Source organism: Pomacea canaliculata, linkage group LG11 (genome assembly GCF_003073045.1).
Source record: "Pomacea canaliculata isolate SZHN2017 linkage group LG11, ASM307304v1, whole genome shotgun sequence".
In the NCBI taxonomy this organism is placed as follows: domain Eukaryota; kingdom Metazoa; phylum Mollusca; class Gastropoda; order Architaenioglossa; family Ampullariidae; genus Pomacea; species Pomacea canaliculata.
Genome location: NC_037600.1, coordinates 1,978,939 through 1,999,387, shown reverse-complemented (window position 1 = coordinate 1,999,387; position 20,449 = coordinate 1,978,939). Strand labels below are relative to the sequence as shown.

General features: G+C 36.5%; 1 protein-coding gene and 1 long non-coding RNA gene across 3 annotated transcripts; one reads left to right on the top strand and one right to left on the bottom strand.

The window, feature by feature from the left end:
- Window positions 1-4,981: 4,981 nt before the first annotated feature.
- LOC112575416 lies at window positions 4,982-8,087 on the top strand. Its single transcript, XR_003101630.1, has 4 exons — window positions 4,982-5,129; window positions 7,047-7,181; window positions 7,424-7,459; window positions 7,681-8,087. It is a non-coding gene; the product is annotated as an uncharacterized LOC112575416 (long non-coding RNA).
- Window positions 8,088-8,762: 675 nt separating this feature from the next.
- On the bottom strand, window positions 8,763-19,660 carry LOC112575415 (DNA repair protein SWI5 homolog). Of its 2 annotated transcripts, XM_025257279.1 has the most exons (6): window positions 19,548-19,660; window positions 19,203-19,217; window positions 18,762-18,852; window positions 18,509-18,627; window positions 13,029-13,123; window positions 8,763-12,487 (listed from the first exon to the last, which is right to left on the bottom strand). In XM_025257279.1, the coding sequence occupies exons 1-6, from the start codon at window positions 19,571-19,573 to the stop codon at window positions 12,423-12,425; spliced, it is 411 nt and encodes a 136-aa protein (XP_025113064.1). In that variant the 5' UTR covers window positions 19,574-19,660; the 3' UTR covers window positions 8,763-12,422. The 2 variants fall into 2 exon arrangements, with proteins under 2 accessions (XP_025113064.1, XP_025113065.1); XM_025257280.1 differs by lacking the exon at window positions 19,203-19,217 and having other exon boundaries at window positions 19,548-19,647.
- Window positions 19,661-20,449: the final 789 nt, after the last annotated feature.

The following is a 20,449-nucleotide window of genomic DNA, read 5'->3' as shown; positions in this document are numbered from 1 at the left end:
CGTAGGTGCTACAACGCTGTCTGGTGTGCGAGGTCCTTTCTCTCATTACAGAGATGGAACATCCGGGCAACACATTCTCTACTTCAGTTGACGAGTTCTGCCGTCCGCCTAGAACCTGCATCGTCTGCAAGTTCTCCCGACTATTATACATGGAGCGATGCTGCAAGAAATCGGGTCCAGGGGTCACAAACAACTGGTCCCTGACCCTGCGTGTCGAGCTCGTTGGTTTGATTGTTGACGAGCCTTGCGGTGTCCTCGCCCGCCATTCGTTGAAATCCTTGCATGTTCGTGGACGACAAGTCATGATGGGGGGTAGGAACCGTGGCCATGCCCCTCCTGAAGTCTGTCTGAGAACCTGTTTGACACTGACACTGTAATTGTTTCTGCCTGCAGTGTCCCGACGCAGATGACTGATTTTGCTTAGGACAGAACATCCTTGCTTGTTCAGGTACTGGTCGAGCGCCAGAAAATGCATCTCGACTGGAGAGGACGGGATTCTCATCTCTGTTCCTGAGTGGTACTCGTGGCCAGCAGCTTGTTCATACTCCATCTCGCCGAATGGAGTCATCGGCTTGGTCGCTTTTCGCTGATATATATCTCTGTAAGCTTTTATCTCCATTAATCTGCGCATATATACCAGCATTAAATGTTCAAAAATTGGATCATGTAATCATAACCACGCTGAACAAACATCTACCAAAGATTTTTTTTGACTGTTAGCTCTGGCTAGTAGAAGACCAAATCGTGATTAATGCCATTTTCATGCCAAAAAAAAACAAAAAAAACAAAACAAAAAAACCAAAAAAAAACCCAACCAAACAAAAAACAAAAACCAAGAACAAAAAGAAACCGGCATTTTCCTATACGTCATTCGTAAAATGTGCAAAGATGAAGTTACACACCTTTTTCTGAACCTCGGGGAGTATCACGAGGTAGTAAAGATGATTTCAAATCCGTCAAAAGCATCAAAGCTCTCAGGGGAAGAATAAACCTTTAGTCTGGTCAAACTCTGCTGTGACAATGCGAAGTCGAGTCGCCAGACTTGGTGCTGAGTCAAAAGCTGATGAAAACAAGGGAACACGAGGGCGGAGTTAAAGGTGCCTTCAACACACGCACAACCTTCAACGGTGTCGTCAAGCAACAAACGAGCGTTCAAGTATTCTTCTGAGGCGCTTGGCTGCCAATGTATAGCAAAAAGAAAATTTTATCGGTTGCAGTTGCTATGTGTGTACCGTAGAAAAATTCCCATAAAAAGAAAAATCTCAGATCTGTATTGTCAAAGTGGGCAAAGTTAAAAAAAAAAGGAAAAGTAACAAGAAAAATGTTAAATACAAGGAGGAGGTCTGAAACATGGTTGTAAAAGACAAACACTGCGTTGTATGATACATCTGAGCTAACAATTTATTGACACATTTTTCACAGGCATTTGAATGCTCCTTTCTGTGCTTTCCACAGCACCTTTAACTCAAATACAACTGCAGAAAGGTAATTAGCAGACCGAATAAGACTTAGATGCTTGGATTCTCTGTAAATTGTTAATGAAAATTGATTCGGTCAGCGTAGGCACTTGTTCACTGGATCTGGCATTGTGTAAATGAAATAAGGTAAATAAACTGCTCGTGGCGTGTTTTCTGCCTGACGCAAGATCCTGTTTCCTTTAAAACTCATTTTTTATGTCTCGCCATGTTTCCATGGTTATATTATAGCGATTCAGAGTGGCGGCGCTAGAATAGTTGAACATGACGATTTTACAAATCAAGTATTGTTAAATTCACTGGAATTCTTTACAAATTACTGCGTCGAAAAAAGGTGTCTACAAATTCTTAGGAATTTAATCGGTTAAAGGATAAGTAATATAAGTGTACATAAAAGCTAGAATATTTCGCATCTTCCAAAAGATCTTTTACTCCGTCGCTTGAAACAAAAGAGCTCTAAAATAATGAAACGATGAGTGTGTGTGTGTGTGAGTGAGCGAGAGAGAGACAGGGAAAGAGTGGAGTGACAAGTAATGAAACGATCACATGAGAAATATTTAAATAATCGAAAACTCTAATAGCTGCCAATTTAGAGGACAAAATGGATAAAGCGGGAAGAGTGAACTGGGTGTTTAAAAATATAATAAAACGGAAACATGGGTTGAAAATCAGAGACCAGTCCAGACTAAAAAAGGAGAGCACATTACACTGCAGCACAGAATGCTGGACACAGTGGATAGTCCTTTTACACCACATGCTGCTTGTCAGAAAATCTATCAGTTTCCGTCCTTAATATATTACTTCTAAATTGTGATTAAAAATAAAGTCTGTGAAAAGGATGGACCCAAAGAAATTTTGATGATAAAACTAGCATCACAAATGACAAAATAGCAATTATTTTATCATACTACATAAACATTAGTTTGCATTGTAAAGGTCGTGGGAGGTGGGGGAAAATCAGTAACTTTTTATGACATCTGATGAAGACAGTAATTGAAATCTAGGTCAAGGAAGTTAAATAATATAAATTTGTAATAAGTATGAAATTTATAAAAAGCTTTCACAGAATTGATGTATTCATTAGATTATGGTATTATATTTCATCACCTTACTATGTATTAATAAAATCTTTGGTACAGTAAAAATGGAGACAAACAAATATCAATAATCTGATGTAGAACCAGTTAAGTAACAATATTTTTGAGTAACAATGAATCAAAAAGTCTCTTTTCACATAATTGTTGTATTCTGTAATGTTATGGTATTATTTATAATATATTTAAAATATTTTTGACACAGCAAAGTTGTTAATTTATTGTTTTGATTCCCAGTACAATGCATTGCTACTTATATGTTATAACAGGGCTTCTGCTTACGCAAAAAATTGCATTACGCATTAAAAGTTCGGATGACCCCTTCAATTTTCGTCAATGGGGTCTCCTTCAAATTTGGGCGAAGAACAGGGAACTCTTAAAAATCTGAAGGGGTCCCTGGGACCCCAAAGAGTGTAGCCTTAGCAGAAGCCCTGTTATAAACTATACATCCCCTCCTAGCATGTCAAGTGTCAAATCTGTTTTATTCTTCAAAACAAAATGCATGATTTTTTCCATCAAAGGATCGTTGTTGAAAGGATAATGTGTAGGGTTATAGTAGGAGATCGATTTTAGCTTCGAATGGGTAAAGGAGTGTCTGCAGCAATTGGTTTCATTTGGACAAAGCATTTCCTTTGGACAGTCTGCTTGATGACAAAGTGTGTTACTTGTCAGAATGAGTGCAGGTGTCCTTGATGACTATTTGTACATGCCGTCGACATTTTCAACACTCGGTGCGGAGTAGCTACTTCAGTAGAAGGTGCTTGTACCGACCGGCACCACAAACTTATAATTTCCGAAAACTTGTTTACATTATGGGCGAAAACTGTGCGTCTACACCGGATGAAAACTGTGTTTACAATAGACAAGAACTGTACGTTTATACCAGACGTAAACTGTGTTTACACTGGGTGAAACGTAAGCAGCTGCGTTACATAAATTCATACCACGAACACAAGTTTCCACGATGGTCGAAACACCTGTTTTAATATCCAAGAGCGATTTAATGCATAAATAATGCAAGACCTCCGGCCAAATAAAGAAAATGAAAATATATACATATTTCCATGCATGGCTTATAGCCAAATAAAGAAAACAAACACACGCTTCTTGAAACATAAAACATCTCATACCATTTGTTTACAAATGACGTGCAATGATGGCTAGAGCTGCTTTATTTGGTGATTTGAGATGTTTTTGTTGTTTTTATTATTATAATTATTAAAAAGCAAAGCAAGAAGCTACGAACGTGTTTAAATAGGATTCGGTATAGTGACTGTGTTGACTTCGACATGAACGAGTAGCAGCCTCTAGCTACGTAACGCATCAAGGGCGACAACTGGCAAACCTTCGCACAATCTGCTGCGGCTCTGCACACCATCTTGAAACTGTTCAGTCTTGGTACGTACAGCGCAAACCGAGATTATGTATGGTGACACACATGTATGGTGTTTGTGAATTAAATGTATCAGAAAACTTAGTAATGTCGATAGTTTGAAGAACTTATTATTGATTAAGCGTTCAATTTGATTTTCGACAGAGCCCCAAGGGCAGATAAGCGTAAGAAGAGCAGCAAAGCCCTTGTACATCAGTCGCCGGTGGCAGGCTTGAGGCATTAGCAATTTTATGTTCCTTTTCTGTGGGCTTACGCTTTGTGTTACATAATTTCCTGTTCTCGACCACTGTAACAGAATTGAGATAGCGTTAGAAACGGGGAAATAACGCTTATTCTCATCTATTTTGGTCTTGCAATGAGGCGTTGTTTATTTATTTTTTTGGTACCTCCTGTTTCAGTTGATTTAGTTGGAGAGTCGACACTCCCCACATTTATAAGCATTATTGCAGACGACACATTCTGTAATTCGTGTTTAAAATGTGTATAAGAATATCAAAGAGAAATCACATCTGCAATGTCTGGGTTTGAAAACATCGATCAGTGCTTAATATTATGCATAGGGAAAGTAAAAATTAAGACACAACGATAAAGAAAAATAACCTAACCGCCTTTTTAAAAAAATCAGCATCTTGTGCATTCTTAACATTTTCAACACTGGTTTGCTGAATGTTTGCATAATTAAGCCCATTTCTTTGAAGAAAAAAACGTATTTTCAAATAAGGCTTTGAAATAAGTTGATTAAGTACTTAGTGATTAAATTTTAAAATAGGATGAATCAACAAGTACGAGCCCGCCTTTTTTGTTGCTGTTGTTGTTCCGGTACTTTATTAAATTGCGCGCGCGGGATATCGGCGGTTTTAAGCATCGAAACTAGTATCGCTGACCACGAAATTCGCTCCCCTGAATGACCTGCATCGCGGTATTTTCAGATCCGACATCAGTGCGGACCAATCAGATGACTCTGTCATAGGGAAACCTTTTGCACCGATTTAGTATAAACCCTTCTTTCATTGGTGAAGTGCAGATTTGATTTGTCAGCTCGCGTTTCATTGGTAGACTCAATGTGGGTCATGCAAAAACGTCCGCGCTTCCCCAGTTGGACTGTAGCGTCGTTTTCAAGCGGGATCGGTCCCCGATAGCTACAGGCGAAAGGTACTGTAACAAAGGGTAAGTGTTTTCGTTTTATTAACTCGTGTAACAAGGCCGTAATATCATTTTATGAAAGAAATACCCACAGGTTCGTGTCTGTTATAATTTGGGCCTTATTCGTGTGTAGAAGAGAGCAGAATTAAATAAAGAGCTGCAGTCAAAGTTTTCGCCGTTTCTGTCGGACCGCCATTTTCTCGTATTGAGCGCGCAAGCAGGCTTGTTGCTTTTGCCTTTAGATCGTCGCAACTTCCCCGCCCGCTCCGAAAATTATAAAGTCGTGTATATGTTGTGATGATTGTATAAAAAATTATGTTGCATCATCGGTAGAGTTCTATAGAAGAATTTATGTTGCATCCGTGGAATAATGAAAACCCAGCTGGGAAAGAATGGTTGAAGCCTTCAGAAATTATATTGGGAAATGGTTGTGCTTGTGAGCTTTAGTATTTTTGATCACGGGCAATGTTCTGCGGTCTGTGAGAAATACATTTGTACATCATCTGTCGTCATGTTGTATTTTGGGCAACACGCAAATGTTATGATGTCCGTTAAGATGCGCCTGACTTGAATTTAATGTGCATGGCGATCCAACGAAAGCATGGCACTTCGTGCTTCTGCTGGGTTGTGGTTTCACGATTGGTGTGAGGAAATATCACCCAGGAGATGGCGTATTAGCGCCTGTTGTATAGGAACCTAAGTTTTATCAAGTAACGTGTAGCCGCAGTTGGCAGCATGACCGCGAAGTTAAAAAATAATTTGTACAGCTTGGCTTCCCACATACGATTTCGTTTTAATTTTTTTTTTACTGGGTCATACAGAAGTCTTATGCATTTCCTGAATTATCGAATGTTCCTGGCACTTCTTGACATCTAAAACGATAGTGCTAAAGCTGTTTGCAGATAATAAAAAATGTTTAAGGACAGAGATTCATCTTAAATATAAATTTGAATTGCTTGCATTTTGAGTCTTAAGCTGGGTGTTAAGGGGATTATAGTCTAGGATTTTGAAGAGGGTTGCTATTAGCTTACAGGTAGGTACGAAGCTTTCCATCTTAAGATTTGATTTTTAGACCTTGTACTTTAGCTCAGTGATAGTGAAAAGGCTGCTGTGATAATGTAATACACTTCAAATGTTGTAGGAATGTGGTGTATAATTTATTTTAATGGTCACACCCACCTCAAAAAGGTTCATGTTACACCAGCTTAAAAAAAGGTGGCATGTAAGGTTTTTAGCATCTGGTGAGTTAATGCAACATATATCTGCATTTTGCTGTTACCAGTTAGGAGGCTGCATGCAGAAGTTTTTTGGAAGGCCTTAAGTGCGAAAATTGTTGGAAAAATGTTATGGAATATTTTCCATATAAGTGAGATTTCAGCCAGTTCTATTTGTGCATTTAGTTTATCAATATTGTAAAGCTTATAAAGCAGTGATATTCTAAAACTTAAAATGCTTGGGCTACTTCCAGTTTGCTGTAGGAATCTGCTAAGTTAGCATACTGTTTCAGTTTTTGACACAAATTATTCTGTCACTATTGCTTGGAATCAAATTGCTTAAGAGAACCTGTGTGCTTCCTTTAATTTTATCTCCATCTATTTCCAACAAATAAACCTGGATGCAATGCTGCAATTTGTTGCTATTGACCGGTGATTTAAAGCTTACAATGGAATAGGCAGTATGAAAGATCATCAGTATTTTTTATTCATATGGGTTTTTTGTTTATGGCATATTCAGTCTTCCTTCTGATCTGTCTTTAAACAAAGATAAATAGACATTGAGATGTTGATGTATGTTTCTCATTTACTTTGTGGTCAGTATTGCCTGCTGCAGATTGGACAGTTTGCTTCCTGTGCAGACACTTGGTAGATTATCTTCAAATGTTATGATTAGAAAAGCTTCATTCCTAATCAAATATTGCTTAGTTGTGTTTGTATTTTACAGAAAAGTGAACACAGCTCACAGTCAGTTTCATAATGGCAGCTACAAAAGGAAAGGGCAAAAAGGCCAATGCTGCTGCAGCTGCTGCACCTGCAGCAGAGACACCTGCTGGGGATGCAGAAGATACCCCCAAGACAGGTATTTGTGGAGGGGAGGGGGTAAGGTCAGCTAAAAAGTAGTCATATTAATGTCAGATTTTTATGACATCCATATTTGCATTTTACATAATGATATGGCAAAGCAAATAGGGACAATGCTTTGCTTGATAAATAATTTGCATTATACAAGATTAGTTTTGGAAATTCAAGTTTTTATTGGAAAGCATTATGGTCTTTTCAGATGATTCATGCTTTTTAAATAAAAACCTGTTTTTGTTGCAGAGGAGCCCAAGAAAGGTTCTCCAAAGAAGAGAGCAGGTATGGTAGTAGTTTTTCAGTAGAACATAGTGCAGTCATATCATGTAAATAAAATCTAATATTCTTTTAGAGTTGATTTTTTATTTTTCTAATTAGATTAAATAAACCAGGTTTGTAAACTGATTGCTAAGTTATGTATTATCTTTGTGTGTGTGTGTTAAGTTTGATCATTTTACATATCATTGACCTTATGTTGATTGTGGGTATGTTTGGTTTTGCAGGAGGAGTGAAGAAGGCCACTAAAAAAGGTGCCAAGAAAGGTGCAAAGAAGGCAGCAGCCAAGAAGAAGTGAGGCCAAGTTACAGACAGTCGTTTTTTTAATGTTATCATCAAGGTTTTTTTTTGTTTTTTTTTTTTAGTATCACTTGGACAAATTTAGATCCTGGGAAATAACCATATTGTGTGTTCCAATGCACCATCTCATTTTATGGTTTCATTTCAACATGGTTGATACCATCATAATTTATGCATCTTGTTTTCACCCTTTCTTTCCTGTTTATTTTTTAACTGTTTTCCTCTCTTGTCTGAAGGGAAAAATACTCCAAATTGAGAGTTAGTCAGGATGTTACTGTCACTGTAGAAAGTCTGTTATATACATTTCATCATTAAAGAATATCTCGGGGACGTTCCTTTTTTGCTTTTTATTGCTGTTTTGTTCTTGCCATTTCATGCAAGGAAGTTGCACACATTAGTTGCAGAAGTTTTTTTCCAGTATTGCTTTATTGTATGCCACTGGATTACAGTGCAAGCAGTAACTAACGTGTCTAAAGTGTATTCAAGAATTCAGTTGGAAAATGTTGATAGAAGTGTAATACAAACTGAGCTGTCAGGAGTTAGTATCTTTTTTGTTACATTTTTCTTGACTTGTCCTTTACTTGCATTGGGTTCAACTTTCTAAAATCAATCTTGCAAAAAATGCTTCTATATCCGAGATCAGTGATTTGTGGCAAGTGTGTCATAGTTGCACATCTTAAAATTTTGAGCACTATTTAAAGAATGAAATATCTGTAATGAAATGTTTTAGACTGGATGGGTTAAATAGTGTTCAAAAGTCAAATCAACATGGTCTCTGAGCTAAACTCGGTGCAGTAGTGAATTGAACATGACCACAAACAAGAGTCCTCTCCAAAAAGCACTGATTAGATTAAAGGCCTTATGCTTCAAGCAGGACAGCAGGTGAAGTCAACAAGGGATTAGAGCGTGTCGTGTCGCTGAAAAGAAACCATAATATTTAAGGCAAGCAGTACAGTATTGTCCCTGATGCTTAAGTGCAAAAAAGGGATAATGAAATATCCACTTCATACCATTCTGTTTTATGTTACAGACACGACACTTTTTGCAGTCTTGTACTTCAATTGTCCTGCTTGACACAATAGGTCCTAAGATTTGTAACACATGTGCTGTGATTTTAATGGTCCGCTATACATGGCATGTGATATGATTAAAGTTCTCAGACACCTTTCTGTCTACTTGATTAGCCTGGCAAGTTGATGTGCAGCACATTCAAACAAAAATATTTCTTTCACAATCTGCCTTGCTATGCCTAACACCATGTCTTGCCAGTAGTTGATGTGTTACTGTTTAGCAGTCTACATAAATGTATATTTGGGGCCTGTATTGAACTCAACCTGCATCTTCAGGCTGTCTGGATATTTTTATCTCAAGTGCGTCACTATCTGGGGCTTTTGTTTAGAAGCAAGGGTATGTCATTCTGGGACATATTGGGTACTCGAAAGCAAGTGTCTTGTCTTTGCAGTTATAATATGGTGTCCAGACACCCTAGCCTTACCACTGGGGCTGTAGTAAAAATGCAGTGGCAAATATGTCCTAGAGTAATGTAACAATTGTTTGTAGTTTCTGCATATTGCTTCAGAGACAAGATGCTTCCACTTGGTCTACCCACTTTGACCCCTGATGGCAAGCCTGATTAAAAATAATTTCTTTCATAGTGTATTTGGGAACTTAAAGGCATGTACAAGCATATGGTATTAAGATATGTTACATTATTCAGACCTTAACACCAAATTTCCAACATAAATAGTTTTAAATTTAGAATCTGCTGAAGCAATATGTTGCTGAATGATACAGGTGTGCTTTCTTCCAAATGCATACACTTTATGCATTGCTGAACAGATTGAAGTTCACCTCTTGTACATAATGTGACAAATGTAGAACTAGAGTGGTAGGTGAAGGTTTCTAAATACCAGACTATGTTCCCTTTTGTGCAGCATTTTGGTTCAAAGAGTTAAGTAACTAGCTATTTGAATGTAGAGTCAAATCCTCTGCTAATACTAACCAATCTTAGAACTTTAAATAGGGAACATAGAGTATGCTGGCAGTTTGGATTTGTAATGCAGAATCTAAATCTTAATGAATATCCACAACCAATGCTTTATCTCGGTTTAGTACCGTAAATTTTGGTCTGTTGAGCACACCTGTATATAAGCCACGCACACTAAATTAAAATCTCTATTCACAAATAAGCTGCAGATATATACAATGGCCAGGTTGATCATTTTGAAAGCTGCATCGTCATTTTGTTTCAGCATGATAGTGTGTGCTTGAGCAAATGATCTGAATGCTTCATTTGTACGTGGCTTTGATTTAAAAATGTGAACAGTTCACACTTCTACATGGAGCTCATTGAAAAATTAAGAATTAGAAACAAGCTGCATCACTGTTTAAACTGCAGGATTTAGAGCTGGGGGAAAAATGTGGCCTATAGTCCAAAATTTACGGTACTTAACACTGAAGATGACTTTCATGAGCTGTAGAATAAATGCCGATCACTGCTAATTATTTTATGGTGCCAGTTCTTTTCAAAAACAGTCTAAGCCTATTAAAGAAATAGAATAACACGCAAGTAGCACTAAACACATGCAAACTTCAAAATTACATCCAGCTTAAATCTTAATAGATTGTAGTTGAAGCAAATAGCCAAGTGGTTCAATCAACAGAGTCCAAGGCAAAAATTTTGCACATTTGCTGGGCTGCTGTCTTCGGGATAGTGTACTTTTTCCTACTTATGGAATTCAACTGAGGTCTCTAATGCCTCACTTCCTAATGATCTAAAAAAAAAAAGTCATGTGATGAACTTCAGAGGATTGAACAAAGACTATGAGGAAGGGAAGATTGGCACAATCCTCGGAATGAAAGCAACTCCCAGCGACCGAAAGGTCATGGAAATGTCCATTACCTTTGTTAAACACTTTTCTTCTTACGGGAAAATTATTAAAAAAATCACACCTGTCTGATCCTTTAACCAGGAACAGTTTATAATTAAAAAGTTCCTACAGAAGGCAAAGTTGATAGTAACAAAACGATTTTTAAATATTTTTCCTAATGCACAATTTTCTGTTTGTGGTTGTGCAATGAAATAATAATAATAATGACTAGTACACACATACCTCCTGTTGAAGGAGTCTACACGCATGATAAACACAGATATGCACACGCACAAATAAACACTAGTTTTTACTAGCCAAGGCTTTTGCGTTGTTCTTCCTCTGGACTTAAAGAAAGGATATATTGGTATGATCTATATTCAAAGGTACACAACAATGTCGACAATTAAAAAAAAAAAATTGTACGAGTCGATTTGGTTGAAGAACATTACCTGTGTCAACAGCCAACATCAAACTGGAAGTGGTCTACTACCATCAGCTTGGGATGAAGGTGACAGATGCATAATTCTCCAAGCATATCCATAAAAGCCACAGGCAGCTGACAAGAAGCATATGTGCCTGTCCCATTATGTACTCTTATGTGCCCAGTCTATACCACGATAGACGTTCCTCATAATTTATGTTTTTATTAATTTTAATATACATTTGTATTGCTATGAAAAAACTTTTAGATTTACTGAAATCTGGGGTTGTTTTGGCGGGCCTGGTGTTATGATTCTGCAGGCTAAACATTCCCCACCCCTGATCTACATCGTAAGAAGTAAACTAAGATTATAAAACAGACACAAACCCTTGAGATTCATTATAGAAGCTAAATACCTTTGTGTTACTGGTTATAAGAGGCAAACCTGGAAGCCACACTTCCTGGTTCCAGAAAGCAGAAGAAAACTAATATTTAAGCAGATCATCAGATCTATAGCTATAGATCAAACAGCCTGGTCTATGGAAGTCGAAGGCTATCAGCAGACTCTGGATAGGGTCCACAAGTTCTCTGGATCATTAAGAGGAAGCAGAGAGGCTAGAGCAATGGCATTCTTAGAATTTGTGCTGGTTTGACATCCAGTAGCACAGCAATCTTCTCCCAGACAACCCAGCTGGCGGGAATGAGTACCCAACTCCATAAAGGATTGTTGACAGTAAGACAGTGAGGAAGAGGAGATGGGAATCACAGTTACATAAAGCTGGCCCCCCAAAAAAGTAAGGTCTCTAACACCTCACCCACTAACGACCTGAATAGGTTATGTTTCAAACTATACCTTTGGATCATTACTGTGAAAAACACCAATCAAGGTCATGGAGGCGGCAAGTGCTGTACAGCTAAGTAATAAAAGATCATGATGGAAGAAAAGATTTTACTTGCAGAACATTTAATTACATCTTTGAGAAAGTAAGAAAATCAGCACTATCGCTGGATGATAAACGAAGGTTTTCCTGTATGCCTCAATGTGACTAAATTGTAGGAGACTCTGATTCTATAGACAAAACATTGTCAATATGAGCACATTAACATAATTTTTAAGCCTTGGAGTATTAAAATTCAGCATCCAAATAAAGAAAAGGTAATTCAGCTTTATGCACATATTTTAATACATTCTTGTAACAGAAGACACATTTAAGGAAAAGGCACTTCGAACATTCACAGTTAATTTTATTAACAAAGCGGAAAGACTATTTGTCCTGACTAGTAGAGTTCATACTTATATACAAGGTAATGTATAAATACTGAAATAAAAATGGAAGGGTGAACAATGATGAAGATGCAGTAGCTGAAGGATGAGTCAGTCATCAAGCTCCAGCCCATACTGTGGATACAAATCTCTGGCTCTTACACCTTGGAGGGTTGCTGGAACAGATATGAAAATTTATGGAAATTAATTTTTAAGTACAATAATTCAAGAAAGAAAGAGAAATAAAACCCACAATGGTGTGTTAAATAAGTCTGACATTTGAAAGGGGATATGACAGGAAGAGAGGATCCATAATTTTAGAATCAATTTTTGAATAAAGTAACCTGCAGTATGGATCATACATTTTTTTTCATCTTTGATATATGTATATATAATACAATAAAATACACAAAATTGTTAGAATACACTAAACATTTAATGATACCAATGATATGAAGTCTACAGAAAATGTGTTTTCTTATATTCATTTTTTGGAAATGCCTAGCATATGTGAAACTGATCGCTAAATGCAAACTTGTGAAAATATTGCAGGTCTGAGAATGCTAACTCATTAAGTAAAAATATAACAGATGAAAGAATTATTACTATCTGTATCAATGCCGATATCACCAAGAGAATATAAACATCTAAAAGAAGAAATGCTGATTTCTATGACAAGCAAGATGAACTCTTCCTAAAATCAAAATCACCACATACCTATGTGACCAAGGATCATCTGTGCAGTGTCTTTGATATCGTTGTATTCATGAAGCTTCTCTATATGAACAGCTAGCTCAGATTCCTCCAGACCGCTGATGACAACAATGATGATAATGGGATTTACAAGACTGACCGAATCAAAGCAACAATTTTAAATGTCTAATATCTAGCATTTTAAAAAACCCTTGCTATGAATTATTTTCCAAAAGCAATAAGGCCTCCACTTTCACAAACACATAATAATAATATAGCATTATATGAATTCATTTACTGTTAATAATAATGCATACAAATCATGTATGTGGCCAGGCTCTCTGCACTTCACATGACAAGGGATGGGAGAACATAGTATACACACACATATATCTTAACCGTGGACAACACATGATTGCAGTGAGAATGAAATTACTACAAGATGCATTTCCAAAATAAGAAAGTCTTTAAAGCCCTCATGAAAACTTGGAACAGGCTCAATGATTTGAACTAAAAAAGGCAGTGTAGAATTGTTCCCTGATTCCTCTTTGTGTCTTCTATATTTAGTCTTTTTTTTAAATTACTTGTCAGCAAGTGACTGGTTGGAAATGGCATGACTGTTGATAAGGAATACCCCACTGAGATAAAGCAAACAAGATATCATTTATAAATTGTAGCAGTGCAGCATGATGGATGTATGCTGAATGTTGAAAGGACAACAAAGAGTGATCAATGAAAAATACTAAGAGCTCTTTTTCTAAGATTTTGGAGAGGAAAGTGAGATTTGACAGTGGATGATACTTCCTTAAGTTGTTTTGGTCCAGAGCCATTTTCCAAAGAAGTGGTCTTACTAGTGTAGACTTTAATGGTGGTGGAAGTTAACCAGATGGCAGATTATTAATGATGTTGGTGATAGTAGGCACAAGTGGGTCAATCCACTCAACCAGCAAGGAGATGGGAAAAGGACCCAGCAAGAAACTAGTTGGTTTGACTTCTTTGACATCTGTTAGGTAAAAGAACAATGAGCAGAGGTGCTTCTCGAAGGGACTCAAGTGTTCAGAAGCAGATGCAGTGTTTAGGCTGTCAGCAAAACTACCTGGATTAGCCAGATAGAGCAATATCTTGAATACTTTGCTCAAGAAGAAATCAGAAAATAATAGTAGGCTGACACGATAATTGAAAAGTGTAGGGGACCTGTTTTCCTGCTCAAGTGCCCATACAACATATACAACTTTATTTAAAAAAAAAAAAAATGAAAAAAAGAAAGAGCTGAGAACTGTAATATGAGGTTTTGGCTTCACTAATGATGAAAGTGACCTGTGGTTGAGTTATACATTTTTTGTTTCAAAAAAAAAAAAAAAAAAAAAAGAAAAAAGGTCCTTACTTCAGTCTTTTCAGTGTGATGTTTTGCCATAATAAACTTCTTTGCAAATGCAAAGTCATAATAAATATGGTCTAGCTGATACCAAACTAAAGAAATGTGACTAAACTTTCAAGGTATAAAAAGAAAACGAAAAGTAAAAGAAAATGAATTTTTTAAAATGTTTTGGTATAATTACAAAATTATCAATTTATCCATGTAGTAACATGAGGGAAAGACTCCCCAACACACACACATTTCTAATATCTTAAATAAATATTTATTAAATTTTTGTAAAGGATATTTAAAGTTCAGTTCTACACAAAGGATGGATCCGAAAATCCTGACGCACTGAACATTATGACAAAAAAAGCTAAAAAACTTTCGAATTCTAATTAAAAGCAATCACAATCGAAATAATAATGTACTCTTTGTAAAAATACTCTGACATATTATAATTGCTAGTGACCATAAGAAGTAAACAAAAAGTTCAGCTTGTGTTTCTTAGTCATGACTAGTGGTCATACAGTTTAGATCAGGGGTGGGCAATTAATTTTCCCAAGGGGCTCCATGAGAAATTGGGATGGTTTTAGAGGGCTGGACTAATATAGTTAACTCAGTTTTACCCAATACTGTATATATAGTATATATATATACTGGCGGGCGGGCCGGTCAGAGACAGGAGGCGGGCCAGATGCGGCCTACGGGCCGGCCTTTGCCCAGGTCTGGTTTAGATGAACAATTTTATTCTATCTTCCTAATTATCATTTTTAACAGAAACGAGAAAAGACTCATCCTCTAAATAGAAACATTCAGTTTCTGACTCATAACATTCCCCACTAAATAGTGAAAACAAAGAATGGCTCTTAATCCATGCGTACACACAATTATGCCGAAAAACGGAAGACATGAATTGCCCTTGTGAATGAATAAAGTTGTATTGATCCTCATGTCATCTTTCTCTTCATTCTACTCAAATATTAAAAAATTTTGTTTACCCGAGTATAGTTATTTCAGTTTTTAATCATTTTAAGTGTACTCCTAAAGCAATAAAATAACTTTTAATGTAAAGTTTTAAAATAAACTGAGTGGCATTTTATAGTAGGTGAGGTTCCTGATTATATTTTTGAAATCGAGGGAGCAATATAGTGAGAGTTAATGAGAGTGTAGCATTGTTCATGCAGTGCAGACAGTGAGATGGTAACAATGAACTGGCGCGTATTTGTCCAGAGTCTTTGTCTTTTTGTCAAGTGTGGCTTCCAATATTTCTATTGAAGGGCAAGTAGCCAGTAACACTTCAATAGCAGGATTAGATTTAAAGGACACTGAAGGAATATAGTGAGCTCCTCTGAAAATTGGAGGCCAGATGTGAGTTCTTTTAATACAGAAGTGCTTAGAAGTATGTCATTACTGGTATTACTGGTTGGGTTAATTAAACACCCAGTCAACTGTGTGTCCACATTTATCAGTGGCTCAGTAACTGAGCATAAAAAGATTCATTAGATCAATCATTTCAGCAGGTCCTGAGAAGGTTAAAATGCAAAAGATGGTCTGCAAACATCAAAGTTATCCCAAACATGCTGCATTTAGAGGAATGTTATTTCCAACAAGGCTGCAGACATGGTACAGTACAGTGTTCCCTCGTTTATCGCGGGGGATACAACTGATGCGAACTGGCTGCGAGATGGGAGATAACAATCATGGCTCGTCGCTTACGCATAGCAATGGATTTCTCATACACAATTATTTCTTTCTTTCTATCTACAAAATAACCATGGTATTTTAATAGAAATACAAATATAGCTACATTTTTTGTCTTTTTCCTGTTGAAGTATCTATGGTATTTTGTAGAACGATAATTCCCAGCACGAAAATATCGATCGATACTTCACTCAAAAAAAACGCGAAGTAGTGAATCTGCGATAGATGAACCGCGAAGTAGCGAGGGAACACTGTATTTGTTGTCTACATTTTACGACTTTAATAAAGGTATGTGTATGTCTTAGTGAAGGCTATGTGGGCGATTAAAGGCAAATTTACATCACATAAAAATCGTTATGCATAAAGGTCTATAGCAGTGGTTCTCAAAGTGTGGTCCGTGGACCACTAGTGGTCCGCGGGCATAAGTCATGTGGTCCGCGGCTGACAGTTGTCATATGTCAGCAAAGTGATGTTTAAAGTGATGTATTCCTCCTATTAACATTTTAATTACAAATAACGAGGTATACGTAGTTTTATGTCAACTTATTACTATACTACTTTTACAAAAGTACATTTAGTTTTGAATTAAAATGAAACAAATGCGGCAAATTAAATTTGAAATTCATAGTACAGAGTGATTTTTAGGACTTGGTGGTCCGCATTATTTTTTACTAAGGACTTGGTGGTCCGCCATAGCTTTTACTTAAGTAAAGTGGTCCGCGGTCCGAAAAACTTTGAGAACCACTGGTCTATAGAATGGTCCACTTATAAGTGAAAACTAACTGTAATTATAATAATGGCAATTATAAAGTCAATTTTTCCCACCTACTAGTAACATCAATATGCATTAACAAAAAAAGAGTAAGGATAAATACCACAAAACAACCTGTAAATGCAAAACATGAGATGAGAACAGAGAGAGGAAAAAAAAAAAGCCATCTCCCATGTCCCCCTCCCTGCCGTCAATAAACTAAGAACTAGGTCAAAGAACTAAATTAAGATATCATACACATCACATCAAGCTGTCACACACAGACATGGCACCTGCTTTCAAGACCCAAAATGCACTCAAAAGATGCACTGTGTGGCTAATGCAACAGATCTAGGCTCATATTCATGGTGCATGTTTACCCAGTCTGTTAGCCTATGTCAGTGGTTCTCAAAGTATTTCGGACCGCGGACCACTTTACTTAAGCACAAAATATGGCCGACCACCAAGGCCTAAAAATCATTCTGTACTATGAATTTCAAATTTAAATTGCCGCATTTGCTTCATTACAATTCAAAATTCAATGTACTTTTGTGACAGTAGTATAGTAATAAGTTGACATAAAACTACCTCCTTATTTGTAATTAAAATGTTAATACGAGGATTGCACCACTTTAAACATCACTTTGCTGACATATGACGACTGCAGCCGCGGACCACCTGACTTATGCCCACGGACCACTAGTGGTCCACAGACCACACTTTGAGAACCACTGGCCTATGTGACCTGGGTAAATTGATTAACTAGATGCAATAGCTAAAACTCTGTTTCTTTACATAAAGGTAGGCCTACCCAAATTGTTTACTAGACAGTTCTATTTTGAAGGTCTACACTCACCTAAATCTGGCAGAGATCATGATTGAATTAGTTCAAAGCAAACACAGATATTTTTCTTAACCTAACAAATAAACTGGAGCGATAAAATGATGTAGAACTGTTTGAAACACAGTTTTTATTAAACTGATAATTTGTGAGTATCCCTGGATACCATAGAAAGCATGTATAAAATTGTCACTTGCCCTTTTTTTTCATTTGCTAATATTTTTCACTGTTGACATCTGTTAATGCTGCACCTTGTAACAAACTTTATTTATTTTTATTTCTAACTTTTGTAACTAGAGCACCCTCCCATGCTCAAATTGCCCACTGGGACAAATAAAGATGGTCATTGTCATTGAAATTTTAGCTGTGTTGTCTGAAGTTTTTCACTTTATGGGATTTAATCATCTACATTTCTCTGCAAGTGTATACTTTATTGTTTCATTATTTTTTCTTTCTTCTTTTCTTTAGATTTTGGATCTGTCTTTGTCCACACAGTTGACAGCACTCCCAAAGAGAAGTGTGTTTATCCTTCCATTTTTTTCATTTGCTCACAATCATTAATATATCCTTGGTTTCAGGAATTACCTCCCATATTACAAATATATTCGTATAACAACCATAAGCCCTTACCAGCTATTATTATTTGTGTCGTTTTTGTAAAGTGTTCTGAGCCAATTTTTGATGGTGAGGTAAGGTGATATATAAATCAACATTATTATTATGAGCTAAAAAGAACTTTCTAGTTGATCAAAGACATAAATATTCCAGTGTAGTACATATGATCATACAAATATTTGAAAATAAAGATAACTAATAAACTGATGCAAAGAGTAAAGAAAAATAATACAAACTCTTGTCTAAGCTCCTCAATCTGGTTTTCAACTTCTGCCAACTGGCCCTCTAACTCTTTGATCTCCTTTGCCAGGCTTTGTACCAGTTCTGGACCTGCTGAAGTCAAATTACCAGAATTCTGAAAAGAATACCAAACATTAATATAAATTAATATCAAAATACAATGTTATGTAAAATAGAGCAACATCTTTTAACGTTTTGTTCTTAATAAACAAAATGTGCCCACTTTTTATGTCAGTGAAAATGATTAACCTGTGTAACACTTTCAGACAACGAGCTTGATGGTCTGGGGATAGGATAGCACACATTTCCTGTCGCTCGACAAACTGGACTAGAGGGGAACCTGAAACAAAGCAAAAGCAAAAGCAAATACCAATCTGAATTTGCTGGAATGACCATACAGTAAAAAATGCAATTAAAATTTTACTTTAAAAATACTGTCGTGTATGTTTATATGCACTTAATTTATTGATGTGTTCCATGGCCAATCTGTATAAGTAATGTTTTGTTATTTTGTATCTTAACATAATGCTTGATGATGGTATCAGTACAATATGATGAAGAGAAGCTGAGAAGGTGATTTAAAAGTGACACAGTAAAAAAACAGTGAATGGGTAAACAAGAAACAACAAAGATCATAATTAACAAATACAGGCTTTGAAAGAAAAATACTTGTACAATATTCATCTTTACCGTCCTCCGTTCTTTCTGAAATATGAATCACACTTATATATGTTCTTTATCGCTTTTGCTCTCTCTCCCCCTCCCTCCACACACACACCATTTGACTAGATGGTATATTAACCAAGTATATTCTAAGAGATTTTCTGCTTCATACAGAACTAAAGATTTAGCTACACTGTCCTCCTTTCTTTCGTGCAACAACGCGAAATCGAAATGCCAGAATTACCCGCCACTTGCCATATGGCCAAAGATCCAATACAAGACAATTAAATAAAGTATAAAAGAGAATTAACAGCATATAGACATCACCGGCCTTTTAAGAGAAGCAATGTTCATCCAGTTTAAAAGACTTACTCTGTATTTATATTTTTGTTGTCCATGTCAACAACGAGACACACGAAGAGCTGCACGTCCCAAGAACGATAATCACAAGACTTATTGTCTCCCTTGATGCGCGCGCGCGCGAAAGTCTTGTCGTCTGCTACGCGTGTCTGTGTGTTCTCGATGCTCGCAACTTTCAGTTGAACATTCATCGTGATTTACGACGTCAGCGCAGCTATGCTACATTAAATTGCAATGGTATTTTGACGCTTTTTTTTTACAAAAAAACATTTTACATCAAATTATAAATGTAAAATAGTTTAAATGTTGCACGGCGATGTAAACGTTCTCCCTCTCTGTATATTATACATATATTGCTTTCGATGTATATAAGCACTATTTTTTTAGTATTTGATTATTTTGTCAAATGTTTCTGACTGTATGGATCATTGCCATTAAGATTTTAAGTGATTTTTGTAAAAATGCAAATAGCAATTAAATAACATATATATATACACACACAATACATCGATGTAAGATAACGATCTTTATTGTCTATGTCTGGTTGCTACAGAGATAGAAATTTTTCTTTGTTGCTGCGATCTCTCACAGTCAACTGCGAAAAATATACATAATAAACTGAAGAGATTAATCAGGCAGCTATACTCATGCTTAACTCCCTCATATGACACAATTGTCAGATACACTTGCTCTTACTCTCTTACACACATACATTGAGACTATAGGTACATTTGCGAGATCTGTTTAAAAGTGCTATTGCGGTCGGTAAAAATGACTTGGGAACTTGTTCGCGATCTTTGTTACTATTTTGTGATCTTGTTCAGCGCAATGAGTCCGCCTTTGGTTGAGATATTGCGCTTTATAAATTCTCGCTTAACATCGTCGTCATCATCATCATCATAGACACGCCAGGG